At 38.6% G+C, this 18,951-nt stretch overlaps 2 protein-coding genes across 3 annotated transcripts; one reads left to right on the top strand and one right to left on the bottom strand.

Moving 5' to 3' along the window:
- The first annotated feature begins 167 nt into the window (after positions 1–167).
- On the top strand, positions 168–2,045 carry LOC135717632 (acylcarnitine hydrolase-like). The gene is made up of 2 exons (XM_065239762.1): positions 168–1,689; positions 1,755–2,045. Exons 1-2 carry the CDS (start codon positions 206–208, stop codon positions 1,939–1,941), a joined length of 1,671 nt encoding a protein of 556 aa, XP_065095834.1. The 5' UTR covers positions 168–205; the 3' UTR covers positions 1,942–2,045.
- Positions 2,033–16,874, bottom strand: Sply (Sphingosine-1-phosphate lyase). 2 transcript variants are annotated; one of them, XM_065239765.1, is made up of 6 exons: positions 16,730–16,874; positions 16,305–16,478; positions 2,859–3,721; positions 2,560–2,798; positions 2,347–2,493; positions 2,033–2,285 (listed from the first exon to the last, which is right to left on the bottom strand). In XM_065239765.1, exons 2-6 carry the CDS (start codon positions 16,444–16,446, stop codon positions 2,060–2,062), a joined length of 1,617 nt encoding a protein of 538 aa, XP_065095837.1. In that variant the 5' UTR covers positions 16,447–16,478; positions 16,730–16,874; the 3' UTR covers positions 2,033–2,059. The 2 variants fall into 2 exon arrangements, with proteins under 2 accessions (XP_065095837.1, XP_065095838.1); XM_065239766.1 differs by having other exon boundaries at positions 16,776–16,854.
- Positions 16,875–18,951: the final 2,077 nt, after the last annotated feature.

Here is an 18,951-nt window from a genome sequence, read left to right on the forward strand (position 1 = left end):
TTTTCAAATCACGCGACGTTGATAGATTTTAAGAGTTTTGTAGCTCATATACCGAAAAGATCAACGTGAGCATCAGCTCGAGGAATCTGGGGTGCTAGAATATTTTTTCTTTGATATCTTATCTTGGTTGGTTCCAGTTATACGTCGATAACTACTGTGGGCGAATAGCTACAGGCTTCAGTTTTCCTCCAGAAACCTTCAAGAGATGAAGAAATCCCTGCTGGCTGCGCTACTGGTCCTCGTGGTAGTATCCGCGCAAGATCGACCCACGATTAGTTCTCCTTCCGGACAAATTCAGGGCACCGTAGAATCGTGTGGACTGTTCTGTTCGTACTATTCCTTCAAGGGAATCCCTTACGCGCAACCTCCTGTTGGTAATCTTCGCTTCCGGAATCCGGATCCTCATCCAGGATGGAGCGGTGTACGCGATGGAAGCCAGCACGGTGCGTTCTGTCCTCAATATGAGCTGAATACCTTGGAGATCATCGGTGATGAAGATTGCCTGTTTCTGAATGTCTACACCAAGGAATTGATAGGGAACCGTCCTGTGATGGTATGGATCCACGGTGGAGCGTACAGTTCCGGGTTTGGAGATGCTGACTTATACGATCCGCAGAAGTTGGTGCGGGAAGATGTGGTCGTTGTCACTATCAACTACAGGCTGGGAGCGCTGGGCTTCCTGAGTACTGGCGACCAATATGCCCAGGGAAATTGGGGACTGAAGGATTGTGTTGAAGCACTACGTTGGGTACAAAAGAACATTGCCGCGTTTGGAGGTGATGTAAACAGTGTGACTATATTCGGAAGCTCAGCCGGAAGCTCGTTGGTGCACTTCCTTTATCTATCGGACATGGCACAAGGACTCTTTCATAAGGCAATCGCCCAGAGCGGAACGGCTTTGGCTCCTTTTGCATTCCAGCCCAATCCTAAATTCTACGCAGATAGATTAGCCAACATCTTCGGTTTCTCGAGCGATAGTGCAGTCTACGTGGATCAGTTGAGAACACTACCGGCTAGCAGTTTTGTTCCGTTTCAAGAGGCCTTGTATACCGTGCCGGTGCCGAGGTTCTTAAGACCGCTGGACTTTGCTCCATCACTTGAACCTGCAAGCTCACCAGAACCAAGAGCTTTGCGTGATATCCCATTGAACCTGATACAATCCAGTCAGCATAGTGCTCCTCTTATCTTGGGTTACAACGATCTAGAGGGGTCTTTTTTCACAACTTTGGAATTGTTGGTAGATCAAACCGTCTTTGGTCAGTTCAATGATAACCCTCACCTACTGGTACCATTTTTCTGGAACATCAACGACAATACACCCACATCGAAAGCCGTGAGCAACGCATTCCAGCAGCATTACTTCAATGGTCAACCGATTGGTCTGGCCTTATTCTTCGAATGGAGTAAATATTACGGTGATCATCAGTATCTATTTCCGATTCACTATACAGCGAAACTGCACGGGCGTGCATCGGCACCGGTATACTATTATCAATTCTCCTACGATGGAGATCTGAATTTATACAAGAAATTGCTGGGTATAACTCATCCCGGAGCGATACATACGGATGAGCTTCCATACATGTTCGAGCTGGCTACGCAGATGGGAGTCGAGGTGCCTCCGGGAAGCCATGCGCTCATTGTAAGTGATCGGATTGTTCGGATGTGGACTAATTTTGCAAAGTATAGGTGAGTTTTGTTGAATTCGGCGTCATGGGATATAATTTAATGATGCTTGTGTATATTTTTGATAGTGACCCATCACCCAGCACGGATCAATTGCTGCAGAACTTGATTTGGCCTACGCTTCAGGAGGGTTCCGGTGAGGTAACAATGCTTGATATTGGACAGAATTTGGTAGTTACGGATGCGTCGAGTTCGGAAATTTTTCAACTGTGGCAGAATCTTCAGAATCAATACGCTACCAACCCCTTTCTGTAGAATGCTTTGCTCATGCAAACTACTCCAGAATGTCAACATTCGTAAATATATTTTTCGATAATCAATTACAATAAACATCCATACATATATTCTTTACATATATCACGAAGTAATTTCTTCATTGGCTGTTCGGTGTGTAGTACATGGAGTCGATGAAGCATCTAGTGAAGTCTCCGACCACTTCCCGATCGGGAACGGACTGCGCTACACCGTAGATGGCCATTTTTCCTTCTACCGGCTTCTCGGGGTTCTGCATGATCAACGCGACTTTGGTGCGGATGTCGTTGATGAACTTGTCAGCGATACCATCTTGAGTATGCATGTAAGTAACGCAGATGTGGATTCTGTGAATAGAACGATAACAAGATAGGATACGTTTTATGAGGAGAAAAAAAATCATCTTACCCAGATGGGAACTGGAGGGAATTCAGATTCCATCCTAAAGTATTCAACTCTGCCGATAGACGGAAAATGTCGAACTCCTTCGAACCGATAGCAACCACGCTAGTGGCCGGTGTTCCAAAGATGTAAATGTTGTCAATTTTACGAAGTCTGAAAAACAATTCATTTGATTAACTCCCCAATACTAACCTACTGCGGCAATAGTCGAAAACTCACTTGGTTTCAATGTATCGTGCGGTATCCACTATCCGTTTGGTAGCTTCCACGTATCCATCGAGCCCGAAGTTCATCATCGTTGCCCAGGTGGCAGCAATAATACCACCGGCACGAGATCCGTTCACAGTTGGCGAACCGTACACACCTCCGGGCCATTCCGTCGTAACGGTATACTGGTAGTGACGATACAGTTTGTCTGAGTACAGAATTACAGATGATCCCTTAGGAGTGAAGCCGTACTGTAAGCGAATGAGATATGTTAGCTGATTGTTAACTTCAAGTTGCTCAATGCCACAAACCTTATGAGTATCTGCAGAAATACTGGTAACTCCATCGACGCTGAAGTCAAACGATCGAACATTGTAACCGGCACGTCTCATAAAGATGATTAGAAAGCCTCCCAAGCAGGCATCCACGTGCACTGGAATGTTGTACTTCTTACCCAGCTTTGCAATCGCTGCAATATTATCCATAGTTCCATACGGATAATTGGGAGCCGATCCTACCAACATCACCGTATTACGGTTGATCGCTCGTTCCATTGCCTTAATATCTACTTCGGTGGTTGAAGGATCGACCGGTACCGATTTGGTGAACATTCCAAAGTACTTGGCTGATTTATCGAAGGCAGTGTGTGCCGTTACTGGTAACACTATATTTGGCTTCGTGATGCCTTTCACGTCCCGTCCATAGTCCCGGTACGCCTTGCAGGCCATCATGATAGACTCCGTTCCACCCGTAGTCATCGTTCCGCATGATTTGGGGCTTCCGTTGAACAGCGTAGCCGTCATCCGTATCACTTCGGCTTCCATTTTGCAAATGCCTGGAAAAACATCCGAATGTAGCGGATTGGTGTACGATGCTTTACCGTACACCGCGGTAACCAGTTTCACCAAGTCCGGGTTGAAGTAGTAGACCGCTCCGGATATGAAACCCTCCTTCCATTTGTAGTGCCCAAGGGCAAGATATTCATCGACTTTCTGTAGGATTTGATCTTGCTTAAGACCAGCCTCTGGTAGAACGGTGGTGAATTGGCCGTACTGTGCGGCTTCCTTCATGAAACCTTCGTTGATTTTGGCGATCTCACCTTCGATCCTTCTCCGAACGGCTGGGACTTTGCGGGCTAGTCGAAAGAAGTGCCGTCTTATGCGTGAATGTAGACCTGGAATTGTGAGTAGTTGAAATTATTTCACTGGTTTTGTTTTAGTAATCTAGGTCTAGAATATATCATAAGTACTTATATGTAACTATTTAGTCTCTTTCAATTCAGTCGTCTTTCACCGCTCATTTAAACTCTTGCAATTTCAAAATGGCGTTTTCAACATTATTTAATAAATCGTAGCACGAAAACATCACTTCTAATCGAAATGACATCCGAGACAAAGTGTTAAAAATTAAAATATTAAAATATGTTCTTGTTCAATTTTTTTAATATTTTTTTTAAAGCTTATGAAAAATGCAAACTTTTGAAAGATTTGAAACCTTGGACACTTGAAAATTTACATGAATCGTAGAATAACAACTTTTGATTAAATTTTTGATATTTTTTAAATTTGGATTTTGGATAACTTTTCATTAAGAACCAAACATATCCATTTGTACCGTGAAGATGACACACTCGTTTAGGAAATATTGAAACTGCGACTTTCTGCCGACCCTCAACGTATTGTTCTTTGAGCACTTCCACAGAATTGTTATGCCCGGGGAAGTAAAGGGTGTGTTCGATAAAAATGGCACACCGAAAACCTTCTGTAATTTTTGATCCTGAAAATTTGAGTAAATCTTATTCATAGTGGCTTGTTTACATCTGTCAAGTTTAATCAAAATCCAGAGGCGTCCCACCAATGGATCGCTAAAAAGCTTGGATTTGCAAATACAACTGTGTCTCGTGTGATAAGAACCATCAAGGAGCGCGGAGTGCCTGAAAGAAGGAAGGGAGTGGTCGTAAAAGTGGTCCAATAGAGATTAGTGACGTTTAACGCACGTACACTAACGGAGGTCTATCGCCGTGTAAAGTTGTGTATTATTTTCCTCGGACTAACGTTAAAATGAATGTAATTCAATCTGTCAAAATGAGTTTGACAGCGGTTTGTTATGTATTTTCCTCGGATTTTTACTACCACAGTTTCACACAGCACACCAATACAACCAGGCGTGAAAATCTCTATGGACAAAAAATGGCCAGGAAAGTGGTGCAACAGTTCAAGAATCGTCCAAACATGTCAATTTGAGATGTCGCTAAAAAGTCCAAGGTGTCAGTCGGTTTTGTGTAAAAAACCATGAAGCGTGCTGGGTTAAATGTTTATAAGGTGCCAAAAGCCTTAAACCGGAATAAAGAGCAAAACTGTGAAAACCCGCACCCGGAAACTTTACCCGAAGTTGCTCACCAAATCGTGTTGCATCGTGATGGATGACAAAACCTACGTCAACTTCCTGGGCAAGAATATTTCGTTGTTAAGTATAAGTTCGATGTTCAATGTCGGAGGATGTTCGAAAGAAGAAATTATCGAAATTTGCAAAGAAGTTCCTGATCTGGCAGGCGATTTGCTGATGTGGTAAAATAAGCGCTCCCTTCATCGCTTCCGGAACAATCAACGGTGCGATTCACACGGAAGAGTGCCTTAAGGAGCGTCTTTTGCCATTCATAAGGAAGCACAAAGGATCAACTCTATTTTGGCCAGATCTAGCATCCTGCCACTACGCTCGTAACGTGTTCGAGTCGAGGGGGAAGACAGTGAGAAATTAAGAGCAATCCAGAGTAACTCTGAGGAACTCTTTTGCTCTCTGATGAACGATTTTATTATCTCGATTGTTTTGACGCAGCCCAAGCAATCAATGTTTTCGGTGTAAAGGAACGTTAGTTTTTTCAGCCGGTGATCTATGCCGTAAAATACACTCAATTCATCGGAGAACCTGCTAGCAAAATAAACATCACGCAATAACGTTGTTATTTTTATACAAAGTAAATGGAGCTAGGGGGGGGCGTCTGTGGTTTGGTGGAATAGTTTGTACGTTTGTATTTTCCTGTTCTAGCAACCGAGAACCTCACAGGATTCATCCTCAAGTACATGTTCCCACCGGAGCTGGTAGCCGGAAGGGTATATTCATTCGCTTGCTTTAAGCATCTGGATCTGCAGTACTACGGTAGCAAGATCCTGGTGAATTTCATTACCTTTGCAAAGAGAAAAGTGCCCTGCAGAAAGCTATCATCAGAGTGATTTAAGAAAATATCCAAAACTTTAGTGAACTGGTAGAAAACGAGATCATTTGATGATGATGATGATGGTCCCACCTCTTACCTCTACAAAGGTTTGAGCTGGACGATTTATCTTTAAGATAATTAAATATGACATTTTAACCAGGTTGGCAAACAAAATCGAACTGGTTTCAGTTACAGATATAAATTCCCTCTAGAGTTTACAGTTGCTTCACAGCGATATAAATGTGGAAAAGCTCAGGCGTCCACCTCTTAGTTCGCCTTTTTGTCGATCTAAAATATTCATAAGTATTGCAAGCAATCAAGAGTTAATGAACAATCAACAAAGCATCCTATTACACTAGCAACCCCGCAATCTTTTCATTTCCTTATTTAAATATCCATCCATTTATTTTCTTCATTCATTGTTTCGTTTCGTATTTGAACTGACATTTGCATGGACAGATTCCAAAACTAACGTTTGCATTTAAAAAAATGGACAAAAATTGTCGATTTATTATGGGTTTACCTTCACCCGCACTGACGAAACTACCCATGCAGCATCAATCATAGTAACCCATGAGTCAGCAGATAAAATTTGACAGCTCTACAGGGCTGGTAGCGAGTCACTTTTTAGTGACTTGGTCACTTTTTTCAAGCAAGTCACTAAAAAGTCTCCTTTTTTAAGGCCGAGTCACTAAAGTCACTTTTTCTTGTAATCAGTCACTATTTTAAACTTTTTTTAGCGTGAATTTATGTCAAGATTGATCATTCTTCTTGCAGTGTGTAGGAAAGGCCTAAATTTGGTTCTAATTTTTGAACAATTCGAAGTTGACGACCTTGTATAGAGTTTTTTGACGTTTAATCGTTTTTCTCTATCTAAACTCATTTGGCTAAATAAAATTCCTTGAGTTTTCCAGGTTTTTACACAACATTGACGGATAATTTTCAGGTTTATAATAAGAAAGCTATTTATGAAATGCGTTAAAAATATGATTTTTTAATGTAAAACAACAACAACAACAACTTACGCAAACGTTAAAAAAACAGCTTTACTTCATTTTCGTAAGTCTAAGATCACAACATTTTTAATGTCTTGAAGTTTCGTACTAGCAAAATTGTGGAAACTTTAAAAAAGTTCTATTTATCTCAGAAAAAGTTCTAGATCTCGAGATCTTTTGGAAATTCCAGAGATCATAAGCGAAAGTCCCAGACAATTGGATTGGTTTAAAAATCTATAAGTGTGAGTTTACGCAAATTCAGGTTAATTCCATGATGTGCTGAAATAAAATCGAGAACCGTTAAGATGTTCCGAAAGATTCAGTACAGAGTCCTTCAGAATATTTATGAAAATTTCAGAAATATTTCAGAAACTTCACAGAAATCCAGAGAATTCCAGGGAAATTTAATGGTGTTCACCAGAATTCAATTTATTTTAAAACAGAACCAAGATCTTCATTAGAATTGAGTGCTTTAGGGAAGCTCCGCGAGAACATAAAAACAGATCATAGAATTAAAGGGCAGTTAAAAAATTTTCAATGAAATTGCAGAAACCTTAAAGAAGTTTCAAGAAAATTTCCGGGAATTTCCGGAATCTTCGGTTTGCTCAGAGAAAATTTCTGGAACGCAATAAAAATTATATGAACATCCGGAAAATGTGAGAGTATTTCAAGATCTAAAAAAAATCGAAAATTTAGCTAAGTTGATTAGATAACATCAACGAAGTTCCATTATTAAAAAAAAAATGCTAGAACTTTTAGCAAGCACCGATATTTTCAAGAAATTCCAGAGAACTTCTAAGAAATTTAAATATTTTTAGATTGTTTTGTTATATTCAGTGAAGTTCCGAGTACTTCGAGGACGATCAGATAACATTACAAAAATCCCATAAACTTAAGGAAATTTTCAGTGGCTTACAAGGAGTTCCTAGGAATTATGGGATATTCCAAGAATTCTATGATTGATCTGAAAACATTCGAAGATTCAGGGAATTATAAATATATATCAGAAAATTCACCGGAACATTTGATCAATTTAGAGAATTTAAGGTTAGCATAGAAAACTTCAGAGCTGGACTTTCCAGGGAAAATTAGTGATTTAAGGCAAAGTTCCGTGAGCGTTTATAAACTTTATAAAACTTATGGAAAATTGTATAACTTAAAGGCAATTCACTCAACACCAGTAATAGTGTGGGTTCTTTTAAAAAATACTAAGAGATTCAGGGCAGTCTAGTGAATTTTAAGGAAATCGAGAAATATTTTGGGCAGTTTTAAAAACATCAGGAAACTCTAGACTATTATTGCATTAGTTTCGAAAATCGACAAATCACTGAAGTTGAAAATCATAGAACTACAATAATCATTTCGTTGTGGGAGCTTAAAGAAGTTTCTGAAATTTCAGAACAACTTCGAAAACTTCACAGAAGTACAGAAATCTTCAGAAATTTTTCGAGAACTTTACAAAAGTCTATGGATCTTAAGGGAAGATCCGAAAACTCCAGGAACTTATATGGACATTTCGGGAGATTTCAAATAAGTTTAGAAAAGCTCAAAAACAAGGGGATTTTCAGGGGACTTCAGTTCCTAAGTTTCACTAAATTAGCGGAAAATTTCAAGAAGTTCCCAGATTTTCAGAGGACTTTTCACATAAGTCCAGAAGTTCACGGAAGCTTAAACATTTTTAGAACAGTTCAATTAATTTCAGGGTAGTACAACAAGCTTCATGAGAACTGTAAACACTTTAGAGAAGTTTCGAGAACTTCAAGAAAGATATTGATCTCGCTAAAAAGCTCTGCAACAAAAACTCCAAGAAAGAACAGATATCCTCAGATATCCTAAAATTACATAAATTTTAAAAAAGCTTCGAGAAATTCAGTGAATTGTTAAGATTTTAGAGAAGATTCATGATCGTTAGGAAAATTGTTGAAATTTTAGGAAGTCCGAAAAAGTTTGTAGAAGTTAAAAACAATTATCAGAAGTATTGCGAGCAGCAGGCTAGTTTTTCAAACTACAAAAGAACTTCAAGGAAGTTTCATTAACTTCAGGAATATTTTGGGAACTTTCAAGTTGTTCTGAAGACCTCAGAATAGTACATTACATATTCAACGGAGATTCCTCATGAAAATTGACTTGGAGTTCTCCTCATCATGGGCTCGTATTCTTCCGAAACTCTCATGGAATTATTTCAGAAATTCACTTGGAACGCTTCTCTGAATTCTCTAAACAATACCACAAGAATATAATTAGAATACTTCTGGCAACTATCCTCCGAATAAAATTTTCTTTTAATTTTCCTAGGAATTGCCTTGAAATTCTCTTCAGTAAGAAATCCTATGGAAAGAATTTTAGTTGAATTCATTTCAGATTTCTTTTTCCTTCCCTTGGAACTCTACTCACATTGAAAGCCTCCTACGAATTTATTTCATTTCCTAAAAAAAATCTTAGATTTCTCCCCTTAATTTGTTTGGCAATCTCTCCTGGACTTATTTTCCGAATTTCTTTGAAGATCTCCTGGAATTATTCTTCCGATTTCAAATGTGTAGATGATGAATAATAAATGTTTTTATTTTAAAATTTTTAAATTTATTTTAAAATTCCTGAGTACTGATGAGATTCCCTGAGACTTGCAGGTATTTTTTTCTAGTTTTTTTCAGGTAGTAGACACTTGGAGGTTTAGTCATAGACTTTCTAATCCTATCATACACGCAGGCAAAAGAACGTAAGAATTCCATAAGAAACACTTATGAATTTTAGCCACAAGAAATCAGTATGAATTTCATTGATTTGCCTTAAGAAAAATAATGTTGACAAAAAAATATTAAATCCGAGCAAACTGGAACCGAACCATGGACGCTGAGATAACGGAGCTCGTGTGTTGACCACTCGTCTTTCAACGCTTGAAAAAATGGAATGGCTAAAGGCGTATAAGAGCTATCTTATGTTAGACGAAAATCTTTCATAAGTCGCGCTTATGAAATTCATATTTGTCGTTCATTAGTCGAGTCTTATGAAATTCTTAAGTCTATTTGCCTCAGTGTACATATTTTAGTGTTTAAGAGATTCTAATTGAATAAATCTAAAACATCAAACATTTACTTGGTATGCCATCAGAACGACTAATTTTCTTCGCTTAGGTCACTTTTTAGTCACTTATTTTACAAATATAAGTCACTATTTGGTCACTTATTTCTTCAACATGGTCACTAAAATCACTATTTTTGACAGCATTGATCGCTACCAGCCCTGCAGCTCTATCAGTCGAACTCTAACCGTGATGGCAAAAACAGTGAAGCAACTCCGTTCAAAAGTGTGCGCGTGGACGCCGGATTTGCCCGTTCCGGCATCTACAACATCTTGGCACTATTAGACAACAATCAGAGCATCGTAAGAAAGCCCGGTTCCGGACGGCCGACAAGAAGCCCTGAGCGACACGAAGCTCCAAAGGATGTTGAAGAGGAAGACCGAGGAAAAAGTGGCTACATCGCTGCGTGCGCTTGACCGGGAGGTCGGTGCAACCGGCCAAACAGTGAAAAAGTACCTGGTGAACATGAACATACATGTCAGGAAGCGGAAGTCACGTCCGCTGGTTTCGGAGCTGCAGGCAATGACGCAGCGGCAGCAGCTGAATAAGATGGTCAACTTGTTTTTCCGGCGAATCGCGATGTGGCGGTGGTGATGGACGACGAGACCTATCTCATCCTGGATGACAACGACTGGCAGGGCACTTCGTATTTTTCTTCCTCCACGAAGGAAGTGAGCTCCGAGGTGAAGTTCATTTCACACACCAAGTTCCCCAAGAAGGTGCTGCTGTGGCTGACAATCAGCGAGAAGGGGATGTCAAAGCCGCTCTTCTTTCGCTCCGGACTGGCCGTTAACAGGGAAATTTATAGTACGAAATACCTGCCGGAAGTTGTGTCGTTCATTAATAAATACCATAAGGGCGAAGACGCGGTGTTCTGGCCGGATCTGGCGTCGGCCCACTACTCGAAGCGATCGTTGGAGGAGATGGAGCGGCTGAATATCGATGTGGTACCCAAGTCGGCGAACCCGCCCAACGTCCCCCAGCTGCGTCCCATCGAGAATTTCTGGGCCAACCAGAAGCGTAAGATCTATTCCAACAATTTTGTCGCGAAAACTGAGGAGGAATTGACAAATAAAACGAAGAAAGAACTCAAAAACATGCATGTTTTCGTCCGCCATGGCGAATGTTCCGGTTAACTGCCGGAAAACCGCTCGCAAGGGCGTAGAATTTTTTTGCAAGTAAGCTCAAATAATTACTTTCCATGGGAAATTTATCAAAAGATATTATCTGTCTTAGCTTTTTTTATCACCATCCGAAAAAAGTCCATTTTTTTAATGCAAACGTTATATGCCCTACGAATTCTATTTTTGTCACAAGATCAGATTCCAGAGCAAACCAGAGTAGCTCTGAGCAGCTCTGAGTAAAAGAGGTACTCAAATGAAAGCCGTCTCCCCCCTCGGTTGGAGTGGTGCCGAATCAATTTTGTGCCAAATGATATGAACCCACCAAATTCACCAGAACTTCGCCCAATTGAAAAATTCTGGGTAATTATGAAGCCGGAACTTCGCAAACATCCCAAAACTGTTAAAACAGAGCTGGAGTTGAAGAAAAATTGGTCAAAAACAACAACAACACTGGGAAAATCGGTTGTACCAAATATGATGGATGGAGTGAAAAGGAAGATGCGGGCATCCGGGATGGGAGACGAAATTGAATAAAACAAATTTTGTAAATCGTAACTCATTAGTAGTTTTTCATTCCCTGAAAATTTCAAGAAATTCCGATAATCGGTTTAATTTTGGTAAGTAAATATGTGTGTGCCGTTTTTATCGAATACACCCTTTATGTCAACCTGTCAAGAAGATGCACATTTCCTTCAAACAGAATTAAACCTTTTTTTCCCAAATGATGCGCATCTAATCGCATAAGTTTGAATGCCAACAAATGCTCAGTAATATCCTTTGGACAAAGGCATAACACTTGCAAGTTGTTCATGGAACAAGCATTTAACGGTCAATTTAAAAGTATCGTAGTTGGTAGTACCACCATCTGCGCGCCGCATAGTCAATTCCCTTGCGTTTGACGTTTACGCACTACCGCCATCTGTTCAGCGTACTACCCACCACAGTGTACTCAACAGATGGCTGTAATGTATTAGCGACGATATTTTACGGCGAGAAATATTCAATGAGTTATGTCTGTTTGTCTGTGGTTCTGTCATTTCATTTGATTACACCATTGCCGGAACATTTCTAAAGAGAGAATGTACTGTAAAGGATTTGGGTGTTTTCTTAGATTCGAATCTTACTTTTAAAGATCATGGGCTTTATTTTTCTTGCTGCAAACGAATTCTCTGATATTCACTGTTTAAAGACCCTGTATTGTTCCTTAGTTCGCTCTACAGTTGTGGTCTGGGCTCCTTACTATCAGAACAGCACACAGCAAGTAGAAGCTATCCAACATAAGTTTATTCGCTTTGCTCTTCGGCGTTTGCCTTGGGATGATCCATATCTGAAGGTTCGTATGAATGTCGCTAAGGCTTCTTTCATATCGGATGTTGTTCAATGATCTCACATACAGGTAAGAAAAAAGTATCCAACGGCCAGTTCACTTTTTTGTACTTTTGATTAATTCCGGAGAACTTCGAGATTAGGGCGTAATTGCTTTTGTAAACAAACACTAAGTTCTCCGGAATTTGTCTCCTTTTCTCCTGCTAATGTTATTCAAAAACGGAGGAGCAAAATCAAGTAAAGTGTGGAAACCCAACGTTGAGTATAATCATATTTACCTACTTTTGGATACAAATAACTTACTTTTGGGTAGAAAGCGAGTGGAAAATTCCATACGAATTGCACACAAGTAAATTACAACTACTTTGACCCTAAGAGGAAGAGGAGACAGTACGGGGGCGAAAATGAACCAATTTTCTGTCAAACGCGAACCAGCTCGTGAATTGGCCGATTTGAAGTGCGTAAGATAGAGATAGAGATAGAGATAAAAGAGTAAGAAGCCAGTTGTCTTCTCTTACTCTTAGCTTTGACCCGCTTTACCTACGTTTGGGTTCCTGCACTACAGTGCCGAGATGAGTGAAAAGAACTTACTTTGGGTACTTTTTTCTTACCGTGTAGATTGTCTTGCTGTGAGTTGAATTTTGTTATTCGTCGTCGTACGCTCCGTTTACACCAAATTATTCGTATAACGCATTCCGTACTAATTATGGCTATAATGAGCCTTTTATTAGAATGTGTCGTGTGTTCAATTGTTGTTACCATGTCTTCGACTTTCATCTGTCACGTTCAATTATTAAAAATAGGTTCCGTGAGCACTTCAGTAAGTAAATGATAGGTAGTAGTAAGAAATAGAATAAGGTGGTATTTTGTTAAGTCTTTAAGTTAACACTGTATCATTTGGAATGTACGTTCTGTTGATAAGAAAAGATGAGGTTTTTTTATGCTCCACTCAAATGAGCTTTTCACTGCTTCCAATAAAGAATAAAGATTCAGCAATCGACTATGGAAAATCAAGTGGTTAAACACTTCGATCAAACGTGTTAACTTTTTTTAGTGTAGAAGCCGAAAAGTGTGCTCTAAGGTGTAATCCTTTGAACTCTTTGAAGGAGACCTTAGAGGACATCTTGGGATTCTAAAAACTGGGAGTGTGTTCAATCGATTCCGTGACACTACCCCGAATGTCACTACCCGAACGCCGTTACCCCGAAAGCTACTACCCCGAATGTCCTACTACCCCGAATGGCCGTTACCCCGAATACCCTACTACCCCGAATGACCATAACCCCGAAATTAAGACAAACGGAAGAACAGCATGCGATTAAAAGGATAAGGATTGTGCTACATTTCCCCGAATGCCATATCCACGAAAAAAAAAAGTTAGGAATTTTTCAACCTTGGCAATTTTCTTACTATATATTGAGCATAGTGAGCAGATTGCAACCCACCTTAAATTTCAAACCATGCAAATGGAAGATTTAATATGAGATTAACCCAACTACCAATTAATTTGCTTCGAGTAGCTAGAAACCCATTCCCAAAGCACAGGATGCTCACTATGCCCCTCTTTTCCCTATATTAATGTATTGAGCCGTTTAAAGCATTTTCATTTTTATATATAGAATAATAATCCAAAACCAGTATGCTTGTTTTCAGTTCATTTATTATTCATCATTATTTGATTTGTTTCTTGGAACACCGTTGAGAAATTCTTCCTTTTTTTTAGACATGAGCAGTTCTTTGGAGTTTTGAGGTTTTCATACTTTTAAACACTGGAATGTAATTGTAGAAGGAGAAAAAGTAATTTAATAAACAGTAATTGGAATTTTTTCCTTCTTTTGATCATGAGCTATTCTTTCAAACTTAATTGGACCAGAACATGGTTAAAAATAATAATAAGTAATTTTAGAAAATAAATGGATATTTTTTCTTCTTTTCATGAACTATGGTTCAATTTAATACGAAAGAACAGCTCATGAAGAAATTAAGGGAAAAGAAATCTTTATTGGATATTTCTCCTTCTTTTGAATATGAGCAGTTCTTTCAGAAGGAAAATGGGAATATTCTCATCTTAGAATATTCGATTATGAAGGAATATTATCATATTTTCAATCCATTTGTTGAAGTGTCACTAAAGAGGGAAACTTCAATGCAGAACATGTGAATCTCATACACCCAGATCGCTGTGTGAAGGTTTATAATGCCTTTGGAAAAAAATCTGCTTGTTTTTACTGCTAATAATACCAGTTACACCGATTCTATAACATTCCCCAGAAAACCATTCCCCAGAATGTACCATTCCCCAGAAAAGATGATGAAATTAGTAATTTATCACTTTTTTTTGTCATTTTATATTGTTATATATTCAAAGAAGGGAATATTTCCTTCTTTATCGTATATCCAAAGAATTTATTATTTCCTTTTGTTATATTTCCAAAGAAGGGAATATTCCCTTCTTTATCATATATTTAACGAATTAATGATGTTCTCTTTTATACATATGCAAAGAAGGAAATATTCCCTTCTTTATCGTATATCCAAAGAATTAATTATTTCCTTTTCTTATATTTTCAAACAAGGGAAAACCCTTTGCTCCATTAAGGTCTCCTAAAACCCCTTGACCCATTAAGAAGTTTTTCTCTTCTTTTTATATATGCGAAGGAAGATTCCAGGAGTGACTATAATAAACAAAAATACAGCTTACAGCTTTTGGAAATGGATTCGGGGTAATGGTCATTCGGGGTAATGGGCATTCGGGGTTGTGTACTATTCGGGGTAACGGCGTTCGGGGTAGTGACATTCGGGGTAGTGACATTCGGGGTAGTGTCACAGAACCGTTCAATCACTTTTAAAATTGCCTTGTCATAATCTAGTCAACTTATATTGGGTTCCTGGTCATTGCGGGTCTCGGATCTTCTCATAAGTTCGTGGGGCTAAAGACCTTTTGTAGCTTATCGGTTGCATCTCTTAGAATGGAGCTAAAAGCGTGGGAATCATCAAAAGTGGAGGAAAACTGGAAGTACACTTCCATTGCTAGGCTCTGTGATCCACAAAATCCTGAAACTTTCTAAAAAACAATTCTAACATATATACCGGTGGTATATATGTTAGAATTGTTCCGAGCAGTTATCACTTGAAGCTGATGGGAAAATTTCAAGATGATGTATGTCGCTTTTATGGCATGGAAAAAGAAGACTCGGAACATTTTCTACGTCACTGTCCAGCAATTTTCAATAAATGGCGTAAGTTCTTCTTCACATAAAATTCATATGATGACATGCATTCTATGTGATGAATCAAATAAATTTCATTGGACACCTAAGGTTCATGTGATTTTGTAGTGCGATTCCCAATTATGAGATCACATGAAAGTTATGTGAAATTCTAATTCCATTCCATTGGAAATGTGATTTTTTTTTAGTGTATTTCACACTTAGGAAAGAAGCATGAACTACGTAGCATTTAAGAGTGATCAGATATGTAGAAAAATACGCTACAAGGAAGAGGGGGACCAGAGTTGGTGCTTCGTGAAACTTAAACAAACGTTAAACGTTTGTTTACGTTTTATGAAGCACCAAATTTAAACCCCTCCCACTTGTAGTGTATTTTTATACATGGATGGTCACCCTAAAATGCTACGTCATTAATGCATCCCTCCTTTTTTTTTTAGAAATGTAGAAAACTTTTTTTTTTTTATATTTTTGATATTTTTAGAAAATTTAAAACGTATTTTTTCGGGAGGTATGCTTCCCGTTAAGGTTGAATTTGCCTATAATTAATGTTACATTAATCTTCGTAATGTTCGTTAAAGTTATTTATGCACTACGAGGTAAATTTGTCATTAAAAATGTTTCAAAATGTGTACGTCTAACTTTATCTGCGAATAAATTAGTATACAAAGCTTACTCCGTAAACAACCGGACAGCTGTGCCGACCGCGATCAAAGTGCAACTGAAATGCTACACACATTTATCTTATCGGCATAAAGCTGCTGCTTATTACCTACACTCTCTGGTACTTACTTTCATCTTCGCTCAGCAGTTCCCACAACCAAATCGCTCCCAACACCGTACTAGTCGTAATGGCCACAATCTGCCAAGGTGCTTTCCCAGCTAAGGCACGATCCACCGGTCCGGTGACCAGCTGTAAATGCGATTTTAACATGACGACGAATGATTACCGTAAAATGCGTGCACCTACAATGAAAATAAATACATGAACATTAGCTTTAGCAGCCTGACTAGCCACAGGAGGTTCTTGATAAGCAAATGGTGTGTACGATAACTGGCCGAGTGCTGATAACTCGGTTGGTCACCTAATGCTAATGTAGTAATAGTGGGATTTACTTGCTACACATCGTCAATCAGCATAAACTTGTGCTGAATTCCAAATGACCAAATACAGCAAGTTCTTTGTTCGCATGAAACAAGTGGGCTAACTACATTACCTTTGTGATGTGATATTCAATTTAATAAATAGTTCCCGTGATGTACCAAATTTTGACTAGCTTGATATGAAATCACTACTGCTGTTCGGCTCCCTTACACCTACTGACTGACTGTCAAAATTACTTGAAACTGCACTTTCGGAATTTCGATGATAAACAAATCTTTCTTCACAACCACATAAAGAATTCTGCAATCGCACAGTCTGTTTGTGTAAACGAGAAGGTCTGCTGCTTACTATACATAGGCTACGATGAAACTGAACAACAGATACGAGAGCCGAATACAATGAAAACGGGTTGTAGATGCCAGGTATGATTTTAGTGTATGGTGTCCGGGCCGTTGTGATACCATATACATTATTAGGTTTTTAATTCTGCAAGAGTTAACTGTTTATGTAACGTGTTGATTTTTTTGAGCGTTTTAATCTCGTTTGGAAATTGTTTTGAACCGTTCATTAGATTTGTTCTTTTTGAAAATGTAATGAATTCCTAGCATAATTTCTTTTCCATTTCATTTATATTACGAACACATATGAATGTAAAGATTGTGCATCCATTTCTAATATGTTTTACCTTGAGCCTCAATGGCGGCTGATATAACATATGGAAGAAATGCCAGATTGTTGGATTATTACACAAATTTGTTTATTATTTGATTTAAATTTGTCAAATTCAAACACAATTTGCGACAAAATTTGTAAAGCATTCTATTTCAATAACTTAGTTCAAGAAACTAATGTTGTATACCAAAGTTTAATACTGATTTGGAATAAGTAACATATTTTACCCCTAAAAAATTGTTGATTTTTTCAATTGACATTTTGTTGATTGATTTTTTTGTAAATTAATAATTCTAAGGATTTGTAGAACTTTGGAAGGCACACATTTTGCCAAAACCAACCACTTTTGTTGGCATCTTATAAACCAGTGTTGGCAAAATCAGAAATCAATTGATATTTTTCCTCTCTCATGCGCTCGCAATATCACGCGTGATATTGGAACAAAATATCATGCTTGATATTGATTTTACAAGCTCCTTTGATATTGCGAGACTATTCACAACGTGCAAAAATCAAGCTGAGAGTTGACTCGACACAAAAATGATTCCATTGCACATCGTTTTTTTAGAAAGAGAGAGCATAGTTTGCTATCTCTTTTTAGTCTTTACCGATGGCAGACGCGAAGAGACTGCTGCAAGCCGTTATGGAAGTTTCGAAATCTGCGCGGAGGAATGTTCCATGGAATCCGTTCCAGCAGTTCGGGACAGTCCACATTGCCGGAATTAGATCGAAGATGAACAGGTGTTGCAATTTGATACGCCTTGCTGACAGAGATTTCAAATCAATCAGCATGCATCGGTCTGGATAGCTAGGAAGAACGACTGGATCATTCCATGGGAGCTGACGTAAAGCAAACCTCATGAAACTTTTCTGAATCCGTTCAATCGTAAAAGTGTGCGTAGTGTAAAATGGAGACCACACTGGGGAAGCATATTCTAAGATACTAAGAACCAGCGAGCAGAATAGTTTCTTGAGGCAATACACATCGGTGATACCAGAAGCACGACGAAGAATGAAACCAAGCACAGTGTATGCTTTGGCAGTTACGATGCTTATGTGTTCACAAAACGTTAACCTGGAATCGATCGTAACGCCTAGATCGCAGATTGAGTTTACACGTTCTAGCCACTGAGTCATGCCTTAACTCTTCAGAAATTATAATAAAACTTAAATGTTTAACTTGCATATTTTCTCTAAAATATATAACAAATGGATGAATGGTAGCTTGTTGGACATTCCAGTGATGAGACTGAACTTCATCCTGTAACACAAAGCTGTAGTTTTCGGAAAAATCGCAAGTAACTAAAAATTCACCTTCTTGCAAATTATTTCGTGTAGTTTTCAAAAAAATAGATTGCTGTGTTTTTATGAAATCATGTGGTATCAAACTTGTCAATTTCAAGCAGAAAAATGAAACAAACTCGTCTGCAGGCTTTACAATAGTTTCTAAATCACATATATCCGTGGTAACCCACTGTTCAAATGAAAGCTGATCAATGCATTTTTCCTCTAATTGTTTTAATAAAATGTTTTCTAATGCGGAAGAGTCTGGACAATCTTCACAACACCGTAGATAGCAATATGTTGTCTTGTTTTCACAAAGTAGGCTGTCAGTGAACGTTTTTACATCATTTAAATGGTTAAGTTTTTTCAAACTGTGTA

The sequence above is a fragment of the Ochlerotatus camptorhynchus genome, unplaced genomic scaffold (genome assembly GCF_037179485.1).
Source record: "Ochlerotatus camptorhynchus isolate MF236.1 unplaced genomic scaffold, CSIRO-AGI_Acam_v1.1 ptg000062l, whole genome shotgun sequence".
In the NCBI taxonomy this organism is placed as follows: Eukaryota; Metazoa; Arthropoda; class Insecta; order Diptera; family Culicidae; genus Ochlerotatus; species Ochlerotatus camptorhynchus.

Excerpts from the sequence above, each read along its gene's own strand:
- LOC135717632 (XM_065239762.1), top strand. The coding sequence starts at position 206 with ATGAAGAAATCCCTGCTGGCTGCGCTACTGGTCCTCGTGGTAGTATCC. Across the intron at positions 1,690-1,754 it reads ACTAATTTTGCAAAGTATAG|TGACCCATCACCCAGCACGG; the intron begins GTGAGTTTTGTT and ends TATTTTTGATAG.
- Sply (XM_065239765.1), bottom strand. The coding sequence starts at position 16,446 with ATGTTAAAATCGCATTTACAGCTGGTCACCGGACCGGTGGATCGTGCC. Across the intron at positions 2,494-2,559 it reads GCACGATACATTGAAACCAA|ACTTCGTAAAATTGACAACA; the intron begins GTGAGTTTTCGA and ends ATTGTTTTTCAG. Across the intron at positions 2,286-2,346 it reads TCCCTCCAGTTCCCATCTGG|AATCCACATCTGCGTTACTT; the intron begins GTAAGATGATTT and ends TTCTATTCACAG.